We start from the raw sequence: 19,254 nt of genomic DNA on the forward strand, positions 1-19,254 counted from the left end.
ATGGGGCATTAGCAATAGGAGGAAGGAGATGGACAGCCGCACTCCGAAATAACTTTTCAAAAAAGTTGTCTTTTATTTTCAAGCAGGAACATGCATAATCACCACAACCATAAACCAGGACAGCCGACTATTTTCGCACTCTTGCTAGTGCTTAATCATGGCTTATGGGGCATAACCTTAGGCCGGACGTATGACTTTACGCGCACTGCGTCGGACGGACGGAAGTTCATGAATCAGCGTATCTCCCTCATTTGCATATGTGAATAGAAAACCTTGGGAGTGCCAAATACGTCCAGCGTAAATATGCACCCACTCTACGCCGGCAAGTTACGTTGGTCGGATGAAGCCTATTTTCTGTCGTATCTTAGTTTTGTGGGCACGGCGCACAGATACGACGGCGCATATTTGCACTTACGCGGCGTATCTCGAGATACGTTGGCGCAAGTGCTTTGTGAATCTGGCCCATTAATATATTTAATTATTATTTTTTTTCCTGCCTTACAGTCAATCACAGGCCTGTTTGCTGGCCAGTCGATTCTTTTTTTTTTTTTTTTTCCACCTGACTAGCAAAGTGTCTGAGTCAATATTGACTGTTTGTCAGGCATCGTGTCCTTTAAAAGATCTCTACTCCAGAAGTCAAAATAGCATGAAATGTAATTTTCCAGCTTATCTGTCAGAGGAGACCAGGGACTGAGATGGCTCCTGGCGATAAGGGCCACAGGTACAAGTGTCGGGGACAGCCAGGCAGCTGTGGAGAAAGGCTTAATAGCAGAACCCACAGGAACAGCACTCGAGAATCCCCTGGCAAATTGACCATTAAGTTAAAACTCGCCATCCGCCTCTAATTTGTTCTCTTCCTCTCCCTAGCCGGTTGCTGGGTGCTAAAGCAAATCCCTGCTGTGTTTGCCCAGTATAATGTTACAATACTCCTATCAAATATTTGTCAACCTGTCAGCCTCGGCTCTCCCCTATAAATACTTTATCTAAAGGCTTAGCTGGAGCAAAAGCTGAGGACCTGAGCCAAGCTTACCATCAAGGTGAGCTCCAAATATTTCTCTCCTACATCTTTTTTTTTTTTTTAATTTTTTAACCTTTTTTTAATTTTAAAGTGAAAGACAGACAGAAAGGTAAATAAATAAAAAGCAGATAGGAACGATAGATACGTTGATGACTGTAGAATTAAATACAAAGCAATAAATCATTGTATTGCTTTCATCTTCCTTCGCTATTTAGGATTTTATGGGTACATTTTTAGATTTATATCGGAATATTTATTTACAATCATGATTTTTTATTTTGTTTATTACTAGATTAGTTACGTTTTCTTAACTAGCTTGTAAGATATATTAATTGTCCATTACATTTTTTATAAAAAAAAAAATTTGTATGACTTGCCTAGTTACATCATTTGGTTTACAAAAGGCATATTTTTTTATTTTTATTTTTTAAATGTGTCTTTTTAGATTTACTAAAACAAAAATATCAGTCTGCTCGAATTCAGCTGTTCTCTATACTTCCTTTGCTATTTAGAATTTTAAGGGTACATTTTTATATTTATATCGGAACATTTGTTTATAATCATGATTTTTTATTTTGTTTATTACTAGATTAGTTAAGTTTTCTTAACTAGCTTGTAAGATATATTAATTGTCCATTACATTTTTTTATAAAAAAAAAAATTTGTATGACTTGCCTAGTTACATCATTTGGTTTACAAAAGGCATATATTCCTTTACATACATCACAATTAATCTTATAAACTGCATCTTTTTGAAACTTACGTTAATCCAGACAAGGTTAAAAAAAAATATCAAATTTGTGTAATCAGGAAAAAAATATTTTCTGATTCCAAATATTAAATCGGATAAACCCTTGAAACAACATTCAGCTAATAATACTGTATTTTGATTTGGGATTTAAATCCATTTAAAAAGCTCAGCTTAGCTTATTTTTTAAGCTTCGAAGATTTTTATTTATTTTTTTAAATGAGTCTTCAGATTTACTAAAATAAAAATATCAGTTTGCTCAAATTCAGCAATTCTCTATACGTCCTTTGCTTTTTAGAATATTATGGGTACATTCTTAGATTTATATCGGAACATTTATTTACAATCATGGTATTTTATGTTGTTTATTAATAGATTAGTTACATTTAGTTAACTAGCTTGTAAGATATAATAATTGTCCATTATTTTATTTTTTTTATTCTTCCTTCGCTATTTAGAATTTTAAGGGTACATTTTTATATTTACATCGGAACATTAATTTACAATCATGATTTTTTATTTTGTTTATTACTAGATTAGTTACGTTTTCTTAACTAGCTTGTAAGATATAATAATTGTCCATTACATTTAATTTATTTTATTTTTTTTTGTATGACTTGCCTAGTTACATCATTCGGTTTACAAAAGGCATATACATCACAATTAATCTTATAAACTGCATCTTTTTGAAATTTACGTTAATCCAGACAAGGTTAAAAAAATATCAAATTTGTGTAATCAGGAAAAAAATATTTTCTGATTCCAAATATTAAATCGGATAAACCCTTGAAACAACATTCAGCTAATAATACTGTATTTTAATATGGGATTTAAATCAATTTAAAAAGCTCAGCTTAGTTTATTTTTTAACCATGTTTTGTTTTTATCTGAAGGTTTTTTATTTATTTATTTTTTTAATGTGTCTTCAGATTTACTAAAACAAAAATATCAGTTTACTCAAATGCAGCAATTCTCTTTACTCCCTTCACTATTTAGAATTTTATGGGTACATTTTTATATTTATATCGGAACATTTATTGACAATCATGAGATTTTATTTTGTTTATTACTAGATTTGTTACGTTTGATTAACTAGCTTGTAACATGTAATATTTGTCCATTACATATTTTTTAAGCTCCGAAGATTTTTTTAAATGTGTCTTCAGACTTACTAAAACAAAAATATCAGTTTGCTCAAATTTAGCAATTCTCTAAACAAGAGAAACAGAGTTGTCCTGAAAAAAATACATTCAGCACTGGCACATTATTAAATCTGTGCATAATTGCTATTTTGACAGTGGATGATGGTAGAAAAAAAAAGTTTACCTTTTTGACATTCTAATTATAATCAAAATGTAAACATTTAAATCCTAAATGCTGCACAATGGCAAATGATCTCCGGTAATGTCATACAATTAACAATATTTGATAGCCGGATTCAGGTAGGGCCGCTTAATTTTGAGGCGGCGTAGCGTATCGTATTTACGCTACGCCGCTGTAAGTCAGAGAGGCAAGTGCTGTATTCACAAAGCACTTGCCTCCTAAGTTACGGCGGCGTAGCGTAAATGGGCCGGCATAAGCGCGCCTAATTCAAATGAGGAACAGGGGGGCGTGTTTTATGTAAATGACTCGTGACCCGACGTGATTGACGTTTTTTTACGAACAGCGCATGCACCGTCCGTGGACATATCCCAGTGTGCATTGATTCAAAGTATTGGTTTCGACGTGAACGTAAATTACGTCCAGCCCCATTCACGGACGACTTACGCAAACGATGTAAAATTTTCAAATTCCGACGCGGGAACGACGGCCATACTTAACATTGGCTAGGCCAGCTATTTGTTCGACTAATTTTACGCCGGAAAACGCCTTACGTAAACGGCCTATCTTTACTGCGACGGGCAAGCGTACGTTCGTGAATCGGCGTATCTGGCTGATTTACGTATTCTAGCCTTAAATCAGCGTTCACGCCCCTAGCGGCCGGCAGAACTAGACAGCTAAGATACGACGGCGCAGGCCATCGTATCTTAGCTAGGTTTAAGTGTATCTCAGTTTGAGAATACACTTAAACATACGACGGCTTACATTCCGAGTTACGACGGCGTATCTACTGATACGCCGGCGTAACTCTTTGTGAATCTAGCTATACGTATTTATTTTTAATTAAGCTGTTTTAAAAAAATATTTAAAATGTCTTGTTTTTATCATCAATTAACATTTCCCTTGCTCTAGAACACGGCTAGCCACCCTATTTTTCTAGCTTGAAATTTCACCTTTTATGTCTTATACCTTTAGAGGCAGGTTATTGGGTTGTCGCTCTATAATGTGCTCACAATTCGAATGCTTATGTGGTATACAAAATGACATTTGATGGATTTAAAGGATTAAGTAGAATTTTTCTCAGGCATATATTTATGTGATTATTAATTATTTACAGCATTCTTGGTGGTTTTGCGAAGTTTAATGTTGAACAAAACATACGTTTTACCCTTTAAATTCGTTTTAAATCAGAATTATCAGCAATTTATTAGTATAGTTGTTTTAAACACTTCAGCCCCAGAAGAATTTACCCCCTTCCTGACCAGAGCACTTTTTGCGATTCGGCACTGCGTCGTTTTAACTGAGTCGTGCGACGTGGTACCCAAACAAAATTGACGTCCGTTTTTTTACCACAAATAGAGCTTTCTTTTGGTGGTATTTGATCACCTCTGCGATTTAATTTTTTTGCGCTATAAACAAAAGAAAAGTGTCAATTTAATAAAAAAAAAAAAGCAATATTTTTTACTTTTTGCTATAATAAATATCCCCAAAAAAATATATATTTTTTTAGTTTAGGCCGATACGTATTCTTCTACATATTTGTGGTAACAAAAAAAGATCGCAATAAGCGTATATTGATTGGTTTGTGCAAAAGTTATAGCATCTACAAAATAGGGGGTAGTTTTATGGCATTTTTATTATTATTTTTTTTTTACTAGTAATGGCGGAGATCTGCGATTTTTATCGTGACTGCGACGTTAAGGCGGACACATTGGACACCTTTGATACATTTTTGGGACCATTGTCATTTATACAGCGATCAGTGTTATAAAAATGCACTGATTACGGTGTAAATGACACTGGCAGTGAAGGGGTTAACTGCTAGGGGGCGATGAAGGGGTTAAATGTGTCTAACGGTGGGGGGATGGGCTATTATCAGTTATCACTGATCCCGATGACAGGGAGAAGTAGATCATTGTCATGTCACTTCCTCCATCAGCTCATCCCCCACAGGCTATTACCTTTTGTATCATTTGACCCTCCCTTTTTAGATTGTAAGCTCTAATGAGCAGGGCCCTCTGATTCCTCTTGTACCAAATTGTAATGTAACTAATGTCTGCCTTTATTTTGTTAAGTGCCACGCAAACTGTTGGCGCTATATAAATCCTGTATAATAATAATAATAGGCAGAACAGGGCCTTGTTTACATAGGCATCTCCCTGTTCTGCCTCTCCTGACCGCAATCGCTGGCTGCCGTTGAACATCGAGTTCCCGGGACCCACGAGCACGCTGCCGAGGCACGTGGGGCGGCAAATTCAAAGGGACGTACATGTACGCCCATTTGCCTGCCCGTGCCATTCTGCCAACGTATATCGGCGTGCGGCGGTCGGTGAAGCATACAGTACATTTCTACTTTGCATTATAATTTGAATGGAAAAGTAGCTCTATCAATAGTTAAAATATGCATCTCTCTTCTGTATTAAAAATGTTTACATATGTAAGACAATTTAATAATTGTACTTTTTTTAATTCTGGAGATGTTTTGTTTTTTGATTATTGAGGCAAATTTTTATACATTGCCCTTATGCCGGGTACACACGAGCGGAAATTCCGACAAGAAATGTTCCATGTGAGCTTTTAGTCGGAAATTCAAACCGTGTGTAGTCTCCATCGGACATTTTCTGTCGGAATTTCCGACAGCAATAATTTGAGAGCTGGTTCTCAATTTTTCCGACGGCAAAAGTTCTTGGCGTCTGTATTCAATTCCGACGCACGAAAATCCTACGCATGCTCGGAATCATTGAACTTAATTTTTTCCGGCTCATCGTAGTGTTGTACGTCACCGCCAGGCCCGGATTGGCCATAGGGCAAACCGGGCATTTGCCCGGTGGGCCGCGGCCGCCGGGCCACTGTTCTGACTTGCGGGGCCAAGGCAGGCTGCTCTTTAAGCAAGCGCCGGTCCTCCGACCTTTCCGCGGCCGCCCGGCTGCCAGTTCAGCCTCAGGCTCAGGCTTCGGCGTCGGCATCAGCAGCTCCTGAAGGGGGAGGGACTAGAGGAGACACCGCTCCACGGCCGCCAATGAAGTTCAGCCGTTGGTGCCGGGGGGCGTGACCAGGAAGGGAGAGGAGCCTGCTACAGCATGTGTTCTGCCGATGGGATCTCTCAGCAAAAACGTAAGTGCGGTCCCTGTAACCTGAATAGGAGGAGCGGTGGCTGCATATAGAAAAATAATTCTCTCCATCGTCCCCCCGCGGTCTCTGAATGCCTGCTTCTGCTCCTCTCCCTCTCGCAGGCATTCAGGTACTGCGGGAAGAAGATGGAGAGAATTATTCTTCTATATGCAGCCACCCCACCGCTCCTCCTATCCTGCTTATCTCTGCTGCCCCCACAGTGTTCTCTAGTCTCTACCCCCCACAGTGCTCTCCACCTCCCCCCATGCTCTCCACCTCCCTCCTGTGTTCTTCACCTCCCCCCTGTGCCCTCTGCCTCTCCCTATGCTCTACACTTCCCCCTGTGCTCTTCACCTCCCCCCATGCTCTCCACCTCCCTCCTGTGTTCTTCACCTCCCCCCTGTGCCCTCTGCCTCTCCCTATGCTCTACACTTCCCCCTGTGCTCTTCACCTCCCCCCAATGCTCTCCAACACCCCCAGTGCTCTCTAGCCCCCCCCCCAGTGCTCTCCAGCCTCACCTTCTCTCCACCTCCGTCCTGTGTTCTCCACCTCCCCCCATGCTCTATGCTGCCCCCCTGTGCCCTCCATCTCTCTCCCTGTGCCCTTTATCTCTCCCCCTGTGCTCTCCACCTCCCCCCTGTGCCCTCCGTCTCTTCCCCTGTGCCCTCCGTCTCTCCCCCTATGCTCTCCACCTCCCCCCATGCTCTGCGCTGCCCCCTGTGCCCTCCGTCTCTCCCCCTGTGCTCTCCACCTCCCCCATGCTCTACGCTGCCCCCTGTGCCCTCTGCCTCTCCCCTGTGCTCTCCACCTCCCCCCATGCTCTACGCTGCCCCCTGTGCCCTCCGTCTCTCCCCCTGTGCTCTCCACCTCCCCCATGCTCTACGCTGCCCCCTGTGCCCTCCGCCTCTCCCCCTGTGCTCTCCACCTCCCCCATGCTCTACGCTGCCCCCTGTGCCCTCCGTCTCTCCCCCTGTGCTCTCCACCTCCCCCCATGCTCTACGCTGCCCCCTGTGCCCTCCACCTCTCCCCCTGTGCTCTCCACCTCCCCCCATGCTCTATGCTGCCCCCCTGTGCCCCCCATCTCTCTCCCTGTGCCCTTTATCTCTCCCCCTGTGCTCTCCACCTCCCCCCATGCTCTACGCTGCCCCCTGTGCCCTCCGCCTCTCCCCCTGTGCTCTCCACCCCCCCCCCCCCCTCATGCTCTACGCTGCCCCCTGTGCCCTCCACCTCTCCCCCTGTGCTCTCCACCTCCCCCTGTGCTCTTTTCAATTCCCCCTAATTCTCTACAGAATTCCCCCTCCTCCATCTCTCTCCCTGTGCTCTCCACCTTCCCAATGCTCTACGCTGCCCCCCTGTGCCCTCCGCCTCTCGCCCTGTGCTTTTCACTGCCCCCTGTGCTCTCTACCTCCCCCATGCTCTACACTGCCCCCTGTACCCTCTGCCTCTCCCCCTGTGCTCTCCACCTCCCCCTGTGCTCTTTTCAATTCCCCCTAATTCTCTCCAGTCCCCCCCCAGTGCTCTCCAGCCCCCCCAGTGCTCTCTATCCCCCCCAGTGCTCTCCAGCTTCTCTCCACCTCCCTCCTGTGCTCTCCACCTCCCCCCATGCTCTAGGCTGCCCCCTATGACCTCCATATTTCCCCCTGTGCTCTCCACCTTCCCATGCTCTACGCTGCCCCCCCCTGCGCCCTCTGCCTCTCCCCCAGTGCTTTCTAGCCCCCCAGTGCCCTCTAGCCTCCCCTGTGCTCTCTAGCCTCCCCTGTGCTCTCCAGCCCCCAGTGCTCTTTAACACCCCAGCCCAGTGCTTTCCACCTCCCACATGCTCTACGCTGCCCCCCTGTGCCCTCCGTCTCTCCCCCTTTCCAATGCTCTACGCTGCCCCCCCCCTGTGCCCTCCGCCTCTCCCCCTGTGCTTTTCACTGCCCCCTGTGCTCTCCACCTCCCCCATGCTCTACACTGCCCCCTGTGCCCTCTGCCTCTCCACCTCCCCCTGTGCTCTTTTCAATTTCCCCTAATTCTCTCCACCCCCCCCCCCCCAGTGCTTTCCAGCCACCCCAGTGCTCTCCACCTCCCCCCATGCTCTATGCTGCCCCCTGTGCCCTCTGCCTCTCCCCCAGTGCTTTTTAGCCCCCCCTGTGCTCTCCACCTCCCCCATGCTCTACGCTGCCCCCTGTACCCTCTGCCTCTCCCCCAGTGCTCTCTAGCCCCCCAGTGCTCTCCACCTCCTCCCATGCTCTACGTTGCCCCCCTGTGCCCTACGCCTCTCCCCCAGTACTCTCCAGCCCCCCATTGATCTTCACCTACCCCCTGTGCTCTCCACCTCCTCCCGTGCTCTCTGCTGCCCCCCCTGTGCCCTTCGCCTCCCCCCAGTGATCTTCGCTTCCCCCAGTGATCTTCGCCTCCCCCAATGATCTCCACCTCCCCCATGTGCTCTTCGCCCCCGTGCTCTCCTGCCCTCCCTGTACTCTCTGCCCCACCCTGTGTTTTTGCTTCCCCCTGTGCTCTCCAACCCCCCACTCCCTGTGCTCTCCAGGCCCCCATGCTCTCCAGCCCCCTTGTGCTCTCCTCTTCCTCCCTGTGTTCTCTGCCTCTCCCCCGTGCTCTCACCCCCCCCCCCTGTTCTCAAGGTTCTTCCCGGTGCTCTCTGCCCCCCCCCTGCTCTTTCCCTGTCCCCTTGCCCCCTGCACCTTTGCAGGGTTTCCCCCCTCCCCTCTCCCGGGGGATCCCTCAGGATGAAAAGTGGAGAAGGAGCCGGTTAAGATGTCATGGGCTGCTCATTCCAAAATGCCCGGGCCTATTTTTTGTGCCAGTCCGGGCCTGGTCACCGCGTTCTTGGCGGTCGGAATTTCCGACAACATTTGTATGACCGTGTGTATGCAACACATGTTTGAGCCAACTGAGATAAAGATAAAAGGTCTGCGGTCACCGGTGATACACCTCCATCCCTGTATGCATATGCAGAAAAAGAGTCGCCCTTGGGACTTTAAATGAGGTGGTCACAGTTTGCCACTGAGTAACAAAAATAGTAACAGTAGAAAATTTTTATTAAAATAGATGTACAAAAAATTTCTACTGTTACTATTTTTGTTACTCAGTTACTCAGTACTCAATTTTTTTTAATTTTTATTAAAATAGATGTACAGGGATCTGCGGTGGCTCAACGCGATTGGCACTGCGCTGACAAGCCATTCACCTCTGCAGCTAGGGGTTCGGATCCCGGTCTCAGCTACATGTGAATTGAGTTTGGTGGTCTCAGCCCGGCTCCTGGTGGGTGTGCTATGCGAGGTAAGCCTGCGCTTAGTACGCCCACCCCCTCCCACAAAAACCACCACACTTACACGCACTCAAAATTGGGTTAACATGCACGCACTTTGACCACACGGTCTCTAAAAAGAGAGGCAAAGGGCTAACGGGGCTGGTTGAGCGGGCTAATCCTCTCACTCCCTTATAGGGAGTCCCTCTGCCCCGTTGGGCTTCAAAGCGGAGCAGGTAGGGCGGGCTGTGTGGGAGGACCCCCTCACACACCCGCCATTGCCAACCGGGGCATGGAGAAAGGTGGCAGATTGCCTCTGGGGAGGCTGCCTACTCCCAACTCCTGCAGTCCGGCTCCTCTCTCGAGTACACGCACAAAATACACTTAAAAAAAGAAATAGATGTACATACATGAATAATACAGCATTGTAGCTCAGCCAATGGATTTGCACATAATAAAAGGTAATTAAAATTGATACAAACGTTATACAACGCAGTATATACAAATGCACGCATCAGAGAACCCGACGCACGTTTCGCGAGATCATTGCTCGCTCATCAGGGGTGGATGCAGATGGGATTTATCTAAAATAGATAAAGAGATGTGTCACAGCGGTGAATGCAAAGATCATGGCAGAATGGGCCAGAAAAAACTGGCCCAATATTTACCAATGAACGAAGCCAGTGTCTCCATTGCTGAACCCCCAAATGGACGGCAGCAGCCATGCTGTATTATTCATGTATGTACATCTATTTTAATAAAAAAAGTATACTGTTACTATTTTTGTTACTCAGTGGCAAACTGTGACCACCTCATTTAAAGTCCCAAGGGCGACTCTTTTTCTGCACATGTTTGAGCCAACATTCAGTCGGAAATAAAAAAAATCCACAGGTTTGTTATCGGAATTCCCGATCGTGTGTACGTGGCATTAGTTATTATTTATCATATAGTCAATATTGTTTGGTTTTTTAAAAGACATTTGAATTTTTTTCTGTCTTTTTTAGATTATTTCTTGAAGGCAATGGCAACCGGCGTGATACGCAACCTCGCGGAGCTTAAATTCCCCTCGTCCTTTCAGAATCCATACTTACTCCCGGATCTGACTCAGGATGTGGACTTCCAGGACTCTTCTGAAGAGGAAGAAGAAATTCTGGACGAAGAGGAGATGGATGACTTGTCAGATGGAGAACCAACAACCTTCAGGTCAACCCTTGTTTCTTTTGACCAGGTCCCAACTCCTGAAGAGAGCACAGAAATGACCAAGCAACTTTTGACGTTTTCCGAACTTATAAGCTCTGACATTCAGAGATATTTCGGGCAGAAAACCAAGGATGAAGACCCAGACTCTTGCAATATCTATGAAGACTACTTTACTCCCCGCCTGTCAGGAGGCCAGGAGATGTATTACCATGATCTGGTAAGGATGGCTCAGAACAAAAACCAGGAGAAGGAGGACTTATTTAACCCACTTACACCTCCAGTCGAATTTGATGAAAAGATATTAAAAACCATCTGTGCAAAAGAAGACCCAAAGAAACTTGGACCCCTGTGTGAGCTGTTTGACTTTGGCCTTCGTAAATACTTAAAACAAAAGTCATCCCTAGCCAAGGATGGAAGGCAACAAAGACTAGATAAGAAGTATGCACATATTGTTCCCATGCATAGAAGACTCTTGCCACTTTCATTTTGGAAAGAACCATCTCCAGATCCATCATGCATGTTAAACACGAATACACCAGACTTTAGTGACCTCCTGGAAAACTGGACATCCGACGCTCATAATGAACTACATGGCGCTTCTAGGGACCTTTTTAGGTGAATTCACAGTAGATAGGTCAATGCATGGACTTTACTGCAGTAAAACAAAGTAATACATTTTGACTTGATATACAAGCAATGTCTTGATATAAGAGTAGCGTCATGAGTTTCCATTAATTCTTATGGAGAAATTTGCTTTGATACACAAGTGCTTTGGCTTACAAGCATGTTTCCGGGAACAAATTATGCTTGAAATCCAAGGTTTTACTGTAAAATATTTAAAAAACAACAGTTTTTTTTTTAAACAGAGTCTAAAAGTGGTGGCTGGTGCTCAATTTTTTTTGGGGGGGCACAAACAAACTGAAAAAAACACAGCCACTGTGCCATCAAACACAGCTACTGTACCCATCAATTGCCGCGAGTGTGCCCCATCAATTGCCGCGAGTGTGCCCCATCAATTGCCACGAGTGTGCCCCATCAATTGGCACGAGTGTGCCCCATCAATTGCCACGAGTGTGCCCCATCAATTGCCGCGAGTGTTCCCCATCAATTGCCGCGAGTGTTTCCCATCAATTGCCGCGAGTGTGCCCCATCAATTGCCACGAGTGTTCCCCATCAATTGCCGCCAGTGTTCCCCATCAATTGCCGCGAGTGTGCCCCATCAATTGCCACGAGTGTGCCCCATCAATTGCCACAAGTGTGCCCCATCAATTGCCACAAGTGTGCCCCATCAATTGCCACAAGTGTGCCCCATCAATTGCCACAAGTGTGCCCCATCAATTGCCACAAGTGTGCCCCATCAATTGCCGCGAGTGTTCCCCATCAATTGCCGCCAGTGTGCCCCATCAATTGCCGCCAGTGTGCCCCATCAATTGCCACGAGTGTGCCCCATCAATTGCCGCCAGTTTGCCCCAATTGCTGCCAGTGTGCCCCACCAATTGCCACGAGTGTGCCCCATCAATTGCCACGAGTGTTCCCCATCAATTGCCGTCAGTGTGCCCCATCAATTGCCGCGAGTGTGCCCCATCAATTGCCGCGAGTGTGCCCCATCAATTGCTTCCAGTGTGCCACCCCTCCCCCGCCCGGCACTTACCTGTCTCGGCGCTGTCCTCCACGCTCCGAGTCCTCCATGTCTTCTCCCGTCCTCTTCCCGTCATCTCTGCTAGGATTGGACGCCTGATAGGTGACACGGTAACCAGACTCGAGCACCTGATTGGCCGAGAGGCGGGTCAGTGTTAGGGAAGCGATTTATTCGCTTCTCTAACACAACACTGTGTAAACAGCGAACGCACAGCATTGCGCCTGCTGTTTACCAATTTGGAAGCCTTTTAGAGTGGCTCTAATCAGGCGCTTCCAAAAACACCCCCACCGCTGTAATTCAGATGCCCGGCACCCGACAAGGGGCGGACACCTGAATAGTGGGTGGCAGCGGCGACAATAGATAGATTCATGCAATGCAGGAATCTATCTATTGGTGATAGAGCGGTGCAGGAGAGAGGGGGCGGCGCTCCGGCGCCCTCTATAGACGCACCGCCACTGGAGACTGGTGTGGTAAAATATTCAAACATAATTTGTTTAAAAAGAAATTCGACCCAGATGACTCCTGATGAACACGACAGCAAGCGAAACCCACGGAGAGCCACCATGAATTGCATTTTAACAATTAAAAATGTTTACTTTTATTTATTTATTTTACATTCTTGAGAGGTATTTGGTGTTGTTACAGAAATTGTTTTGGGCTTTTTTTTTAAATTGCCATGTTTCAACTTTGTTGATAAAGTAGTCTTCAGTGTTGAACTGTATGCTGTTGTTGGTGATTTTCATTTAAAGGAAATTCCATTGTAATGCTCAGCTTTTGTGTATCACCTTTGCTAGCGTCCTACTTTACAGCAGTTCTTTGCATCATCATTCTTTTCTTGCGATACACGCAAAGCCTTTTTTTTTTCCAAACAGACTGCTGGTCTTATGACCATCGGAGTTGTTGGTTTTGCCGCGGTCAACGTGGCATCACATCAAGAGGGGCGGAGTTAGGACCTGTGTCAACAGGCTTTGCTCTCGTGTTGATGACGTCATTTTGACTTCAGATTGAGCTGCTTCTAAAGTCATTCAGAATTCATTGACAGGTGTATCCAACTTGATTCAAGCAGGTTTTGCTTCCTCATAGAAAAGTATGAGTATGGAAAGCCCATCAACAGAGACCCCCAACCAGGGCCGTCTTTAATGTTGATTGGACAATGGGCAAAAAAATTCTGAAAGACACAGGGGAAAAAAAAAAAAACACAAATTGCAGCCTCACTGTGCCATCAATTGCAGCCCCTGTGCCCATCATATGCAGCCCCTGTGCCCATCATATGCAGCCCCTGTGCCCACCATATGCAGCCTCTGTGCCCTTCATAAAGCGTGTATATACATACATACAGTAAAACCTTGGATTGCGAGCACATAATTTGTTTCGGAAACATGCTAATCCAAAGCGCTTTTTATTTCAAAGCAAAATTTCCCCATAAGAAATAATGGGAACTAAAATGATTCGTTCCACAACCCATTTATTCATAGGTCTTTCAGTTTATAGTCCATATAAAAAAGATTATAGCAATGTGATAAGTTGTGTAACCATAAAATGTCCACAAACGGAAGCCTCCACAAGGAGATTAGAATTAAAATCCAGCAAGAGCTCCAGAGTATAAAAGAGAAGAGAGGCGCCTCTGAGGCCACTTTCACACTGGGCGCAGGAGGTGCGCTAGCAGTATAGTGGCGCTAAAAACCCCAGCTAGTGGCCGAAAAAGGGTTAATACCGCCCGTAATGCGCCTCTGCAGAGGCGCATTGCAGGCGGTATTACCGCGGTTTCCCATTGCTTTCCATGGGAAGGAGCGGTGGAGGAGCAGTAAGCACCCCGCTCTAAAGATGCTTGCGCACCTCTTTAGTGTGAAAGCTTTCGGGCTTTCACACTGAAGACGGCACGGTAGGATTTTTTCGGCGCTATTTTTAGTGCTAAACCGCCTGAAAAACGCGTCAGTGTGAAAGGGGCCAGAGTGTAGAAATAAGTTGCTAAATGTTGTACCTTCATTAAATGTAACCATATTGCTACACTTAGAGGCGCCTCTCTTCTCTTTTATACTCAGTTGTGACATGACGCTACTCTTATATCAAGACATCGCTTGTATATTATCAAGCCAAAACATATTAAAAAAAAATTCTCGTCTTGCAAAACACTCTCAAACCAAGGTTTAACTATAAGGCTTCATTTCCACTGGCGTTTTTACAGCCACTTTTCTGAGCGTTTTTTACAGCTTAAAAACGCCTGTCCATGTTATTCTATGGCATCATGCCCACATAGGCGTTTTTGAGCTGCAAATGGCATAGGCGTTTTTGAGCTGCAAATGGCATAGGCGTTTTTGAGCTGTAAAAAAAAAAACGCGGGACCAGGGCGTTCTGTGGCTCCAGCAATAGAGCTGTAAAAACGCCAGACATTAAAAAAACGCTCAAAAACGCTACCGCAGCGTTTTTGTTTTTTACAAAATAAACATGGACAGGCGTTTTTAAGCTGTAAAAAAGGCTAAAGAAAGTGGCTGTAAAAACGCCAGTGGAAATGAAGCCTAATATATATATTATTTACGTGGTATACCGGTACTTTTATGGCTTTTGCATATTAAAAAACATGTAGTGGTAGTACACTGCCATCTTCTGTTCAATAAAAAGTACAGCAATCAATAAGAGGCCAAAGACATTTGGAGTCAACTGAACAAAGTGGTTTATTAAAAGGATTTCAGAAAACAGCAGCAATGTTTGGGACATATTCAGATGATATTAAACAATAATTTGTAAGGAAAATAAAAAAAACACACACACCTTGCTTGCGACGTCACACACACACACAATGTGATAACCCTGTGGGGATCCGGAGTATTTGGCATATATAGCTAGTGGTCACTTGGTGAAGAAGCGTGGTCCTCTGTCTGTTCCTGGAGCCGTTTTGTCTGTACCGTGTGTTCCAGTGATGGTGAACATTACATTTTGCCTTTCATTCATGTTTACAATGAGAGCAGTATAGTGTCCAATTTAAAGGGGAGTTCCACCCACAATTTCACTTTTTATATATAAATACCCCTGTAATACACAAGCTTAATGTATTCTAGTAAAGTTAGTCTGTAAACTAAGGTCCGTTTTGTTAGGTTGTTACAGCATTTAGACACTTTATAAAATAGAAATTGACTGGGGCCATCTTAAGTGTGGGCATCATGAAGCCAGACTGTATGACTTCCTGGATTTCAGCCTTGCAGATCTCGCACATGCTCAGTGCTGCACAAGCAGTGTAATAGGTTTCAGATCAGGTTTCAGCACCTGTACTGTCCAAGTCACATGATTCTTCGAGACTGGGGAGTGCACAGACTCCTGGAAAGTTACACCCACTACATTCCCAGGAGTCTGTGCGGTGTAGGTTAGGAAGCTTAAGCACCTAGGTGCAGGAAGTGGGAAGATTAACTATTCTGCCTAGCAACAACACTTTGAAGGCATCTAAAAAAAAAAAATTCTTAAAGGACTAATGACATTTTTTTAAAACTACTGATGTAATGTTATATTTATGGGTGGAACTCCACTTTAATAGGGTGCCATGTATTTTCAGGGCTGTCACAATTTAAATCAACTTCTAATTGGAACCCACCAACATGGGAGGATCTTTCCAAAACGCACTGCAGCATATCACTACAAGAATGGGCCTCTTACATGAACCGCTAGTCGAACTTTCTTTGTTTTTTTTATTTCTCTAAAATTATATATTAGTGTTACACACAGTGGGGAAGGAGACAATACAGCCAGATTTGTTTTTTTTTTTCTCTGCGACTCTTTTGGAGAGATTTCCCCTCACTTTCTGTTCATACAGGAAGTGGTGTAAAATCCCTTCAGTAGGAACACTATGACAAAACATTATTCAGTAAAACGGGTTAGGGTTAAAACACCTGTCATGTACTTAAAAGGGGTGTTCCAGCCTTTTTTTTAAGTTTATTAAAAGTCAGCAGCTACAAAAAAAGTGTAGCTGCTGGCTCTTAATAAACAGACACTTACCCGCTCCACGGTTCCAGCGACGCGCCGGCTGGGGCTCCGCTCCTCGCCGGCCTGCGTCTTCATTCCTAGTGTGGGCACCCGGCAGTGACAGCTTTCGGCTTCACGGCCGGGCACCCACTGCGAATGCGCGAGCGGCACGGCGTCGTCCGATTGGACAGGCGCTCGCCTACAGGGATGGGCTGCAATGAGGCGATTAAGCTATTCGCCTTACCAGCCCCTCGGCGGAAGGAGGAAGTGGGACACCCCCCCCCCCCAAAAAAAATTGACATGCCAAATGTGGCATGTAAGGGGGGGGGAAGGAGTGGATTAAGCAGAAGTTCCATTTTTAGGTGGAACTCCGCTTTAAAGCGGTCCCTGCCCTCCTATACCAGCGACAACCACTCCCCTCTGAGGCAACCTACCTACCTGGCCAATGGAGAGCCAGACTATCCATCTATTGTAGAGCTCAAGTGTCTAAATAATCTTTAGCATCCAACACACCCAGTTGTCCGGTCCCTCTACTTTGTGTTCTGTGGTTCTGCCCAGTTGCTGCCATGTCACATGACAGAGTCCCCAAGTCCCGCTACAAATCTAAAGGAGAACGAAGATTCGCAGGCCAAGGACCGCGGCTATGGAGCGCTCGACCTACAGACATTCGGATGGAAAAGAACCTTCAGAAAAAAACTAAGACACATCTATTCTGAAGCATGGCTGGACGACGACATTGGATACAGCGCCTTGAGGCGATTTACCGTATTTATTGGCGTATACCGCGCACTTTTTTGCCCTGAAAATCAGGGCAAAATTGTGGGTGCGCGATATACGCCGATACCCGCGCTGAGTTTGAACCACTGCGCCGGGATATACCGAGCGCAGTACACTCGGGTATAGTCAGGAAGGCTCGGCTCCTCTCGTGGTCACGTCCTGTGCGTCCTTTACGCGAGAGGAGCCGAGCCTGCTCGGCTATACCCGAGTGTACTGCGCTCGGTATATGCCGGCGCAGTGGTTCAAACTCAGCGCGGGAAGCGGGGATCGAGCCGGGAGGACACCACGATGGCCGCAGAAGGACACTGGACCGGACGAGGCCGCCGATGGACGACGGGCAGGACGCCAACGAGGGGCATCCAAACTAAGTATTTTTTTTTTCCAGGAATTTTTCTTCAAGTTCGGGTGTGTGCGCTATACGCCGGGGCGCGCAATAGGCCGATAAATACGGTAGTTCGCATTTTTAACGCTATACAAGTTACTCACTCAGAGTAGCGATACAGGAACAGGCAGATAGAACCATGGCACGCAGGGGGAACAAGCATCAAACATAACCAGATGTGTGTTGGATGCAGAAGATCCTTAGTCTGGCAAACAAATAATAATCAGACTTTTGTACCATAAAATATTTTACTTGAAGTCAATTGAGAAATAAAGGAATTCAGAAAAAGTTGGCATATGCTGCCAGCTACAGGAGGCTGGGACACTGGCAAACAGTCATAAGGCCAGTCCCCATAAAAAAAAAAGGGAGGGGTGGGACCTGCAAGTACAAAAATCCATTGAGGAACACAGGAATTCTCAAAGAGTCTGGGCAGTCAAAGTAGTCAGAGGTGGGCAACAGCTGCTGACAGGTCCATCCATAAGGTGCCACCAGGGGCAATCTGAAGCGGGGAGGAGAGACCCGCCAGGGACCCCAGAAAACGGTGTTCCGGGGCCACACTGTGCAAAACGAGCTGCACAGTGGAGGCAAGTATAACATGATTGTTATTTTTTTAAACTAAGCTATAGTATTACTTTAATCGCTTAAGGACCACCTCCTGCACATAGGTGTCGGCAGAATGGCACGACTGGGCACAAGCACATACAGGTACGTCCTCTTTAAGTGTCCAGCCGTGGGTCGCGGGCGCGCGCCCCGGTCCGAAGCCCCGTGACCTGATCGCCGCTGGAGTCCAGTGATCGGTCTCCGGAGCTGAAGAACGGGGAGAGCTGTGTGTAAACACAGCTTCCCCGTTCTTCACCTTTGGGCCGTCATCGATCGTGTGTTCCCTTTTATAGGGAAACACAATTGATGATGTCACACCTACAGCCACACCCCCCTACAGTTAGAAACACATATGAGGTCACACTTAACCCCTTCAGCGTCCCCCTTGTGGTTAACTCCCAAACTGCAATTGTCATTTTCACAGTAAACAATGCATTTTTTGCTGTGAAAATGACAATGGTCCCAAAAATGTGTCAAAATTGTCCGCCATAATGTTGCGGTCACAGAAAAAAAAAAAAACGCTGATCGCCGCCATTAGTAGTAAAAAAAATAAAATAATAAAAATGCAATAAAACTACCCCCTATTTTGTAAACGCTAAAAATTTTGCGCAAACCAATCGATAAACGCTTATTGCGATTTTTTTTCCCCAAAAATAGGTAGAAGAATACGTATCGGCCTAAACTGAGTACAAATTAATTTTTTTTTATATATTTTTGGGGGATATTTATTATAGCAAAAAGGTAAAAAATATTGAATTTTTTTCAAAATTGTCACTATATTTTTGTTAATAGCGCAAAAAATAAAAAACGCAGAGGTGATCAAATACCACCAGAAGAAAGCTTTATTTGTGGGGGGAAAAAAAAAGGACGCCAATTTTGTTTGGGAGCCACGTCGCACGACCGCGCAATTGTCAGTTAAAGCGAACGCAGTGCCGAATCGCAAAAACTGTCCTAAAGGTCGGGGTCTTAAGTGGTTAAGTTCACATTTGTAAGCTTTGTACTCCCCCAGCAGCATCAGTATTGTTATATACGGTTATATAATGTACTCCAAGACACCATTAGAAATGAAGCCCAGAGCAAAGCCACAAACAGTTGTGCTGCTTATGTATCCAGGAGACGGACGTGGTCTGGCTTGTCATTTAACCCAATCAAAATAACAGATCTTTCCATCTATACAGATATTATGTACCATTCATCCCGACACCCATATTTTTATCACCAACTGCAGAAACCATCACTGCCGCTCACAGGAACATGT

General features: G+C 45.3%; 1 protein-coding gene across 1 annotated transcript; it reads left to right on the forward strand.

Annotated features, from left to right (window-relative positions):
• The first annotated feature begins 10,459 nt into the window (after positions 1-10,459).
• Positions 10,460-11,353, forward strand: PERCC1 (proline and glutamate rich with coiled coil 1). The gene has a single exon (XM_040355584.1). It carries the CDS (start codon positions 10,469-10,471, stop codon positions 11,264-11,266), a length of 798 nt encoding a protein of 265 aa, XP_040211518.1. The 5' UTR covers positions 10,460-10,468; the 3' UTR covers positions 11,267-11,353.
• The last annotated feature ends 7,901 nt before the right edge of the window (positions 11,354-19,254 follow it).

The sequence above is a fragment of the Rana temporaria genome, chromosome 6 (assembly GCF_905171775.1).
Source record: "Rana temporaria chromosome 6, aRanTem1.1, whole genome shotgun sequence".
NCBI classification, from domain to species: Eukaryota; Metazoa; Chordata; class Amphibia; order Anura; family Ranidae; genus Rana; species Rana temporaria.

Bases quoted from the DNA above. Each gene is read 5' to 3' on its own strand.
- PERCC1 (XM_040355584.1), top strand. From the start codon at position 10,469: ATGGCAACCGGCGTGATACGCAACCTCGCGGAGCTTAAATTCCCCTCG.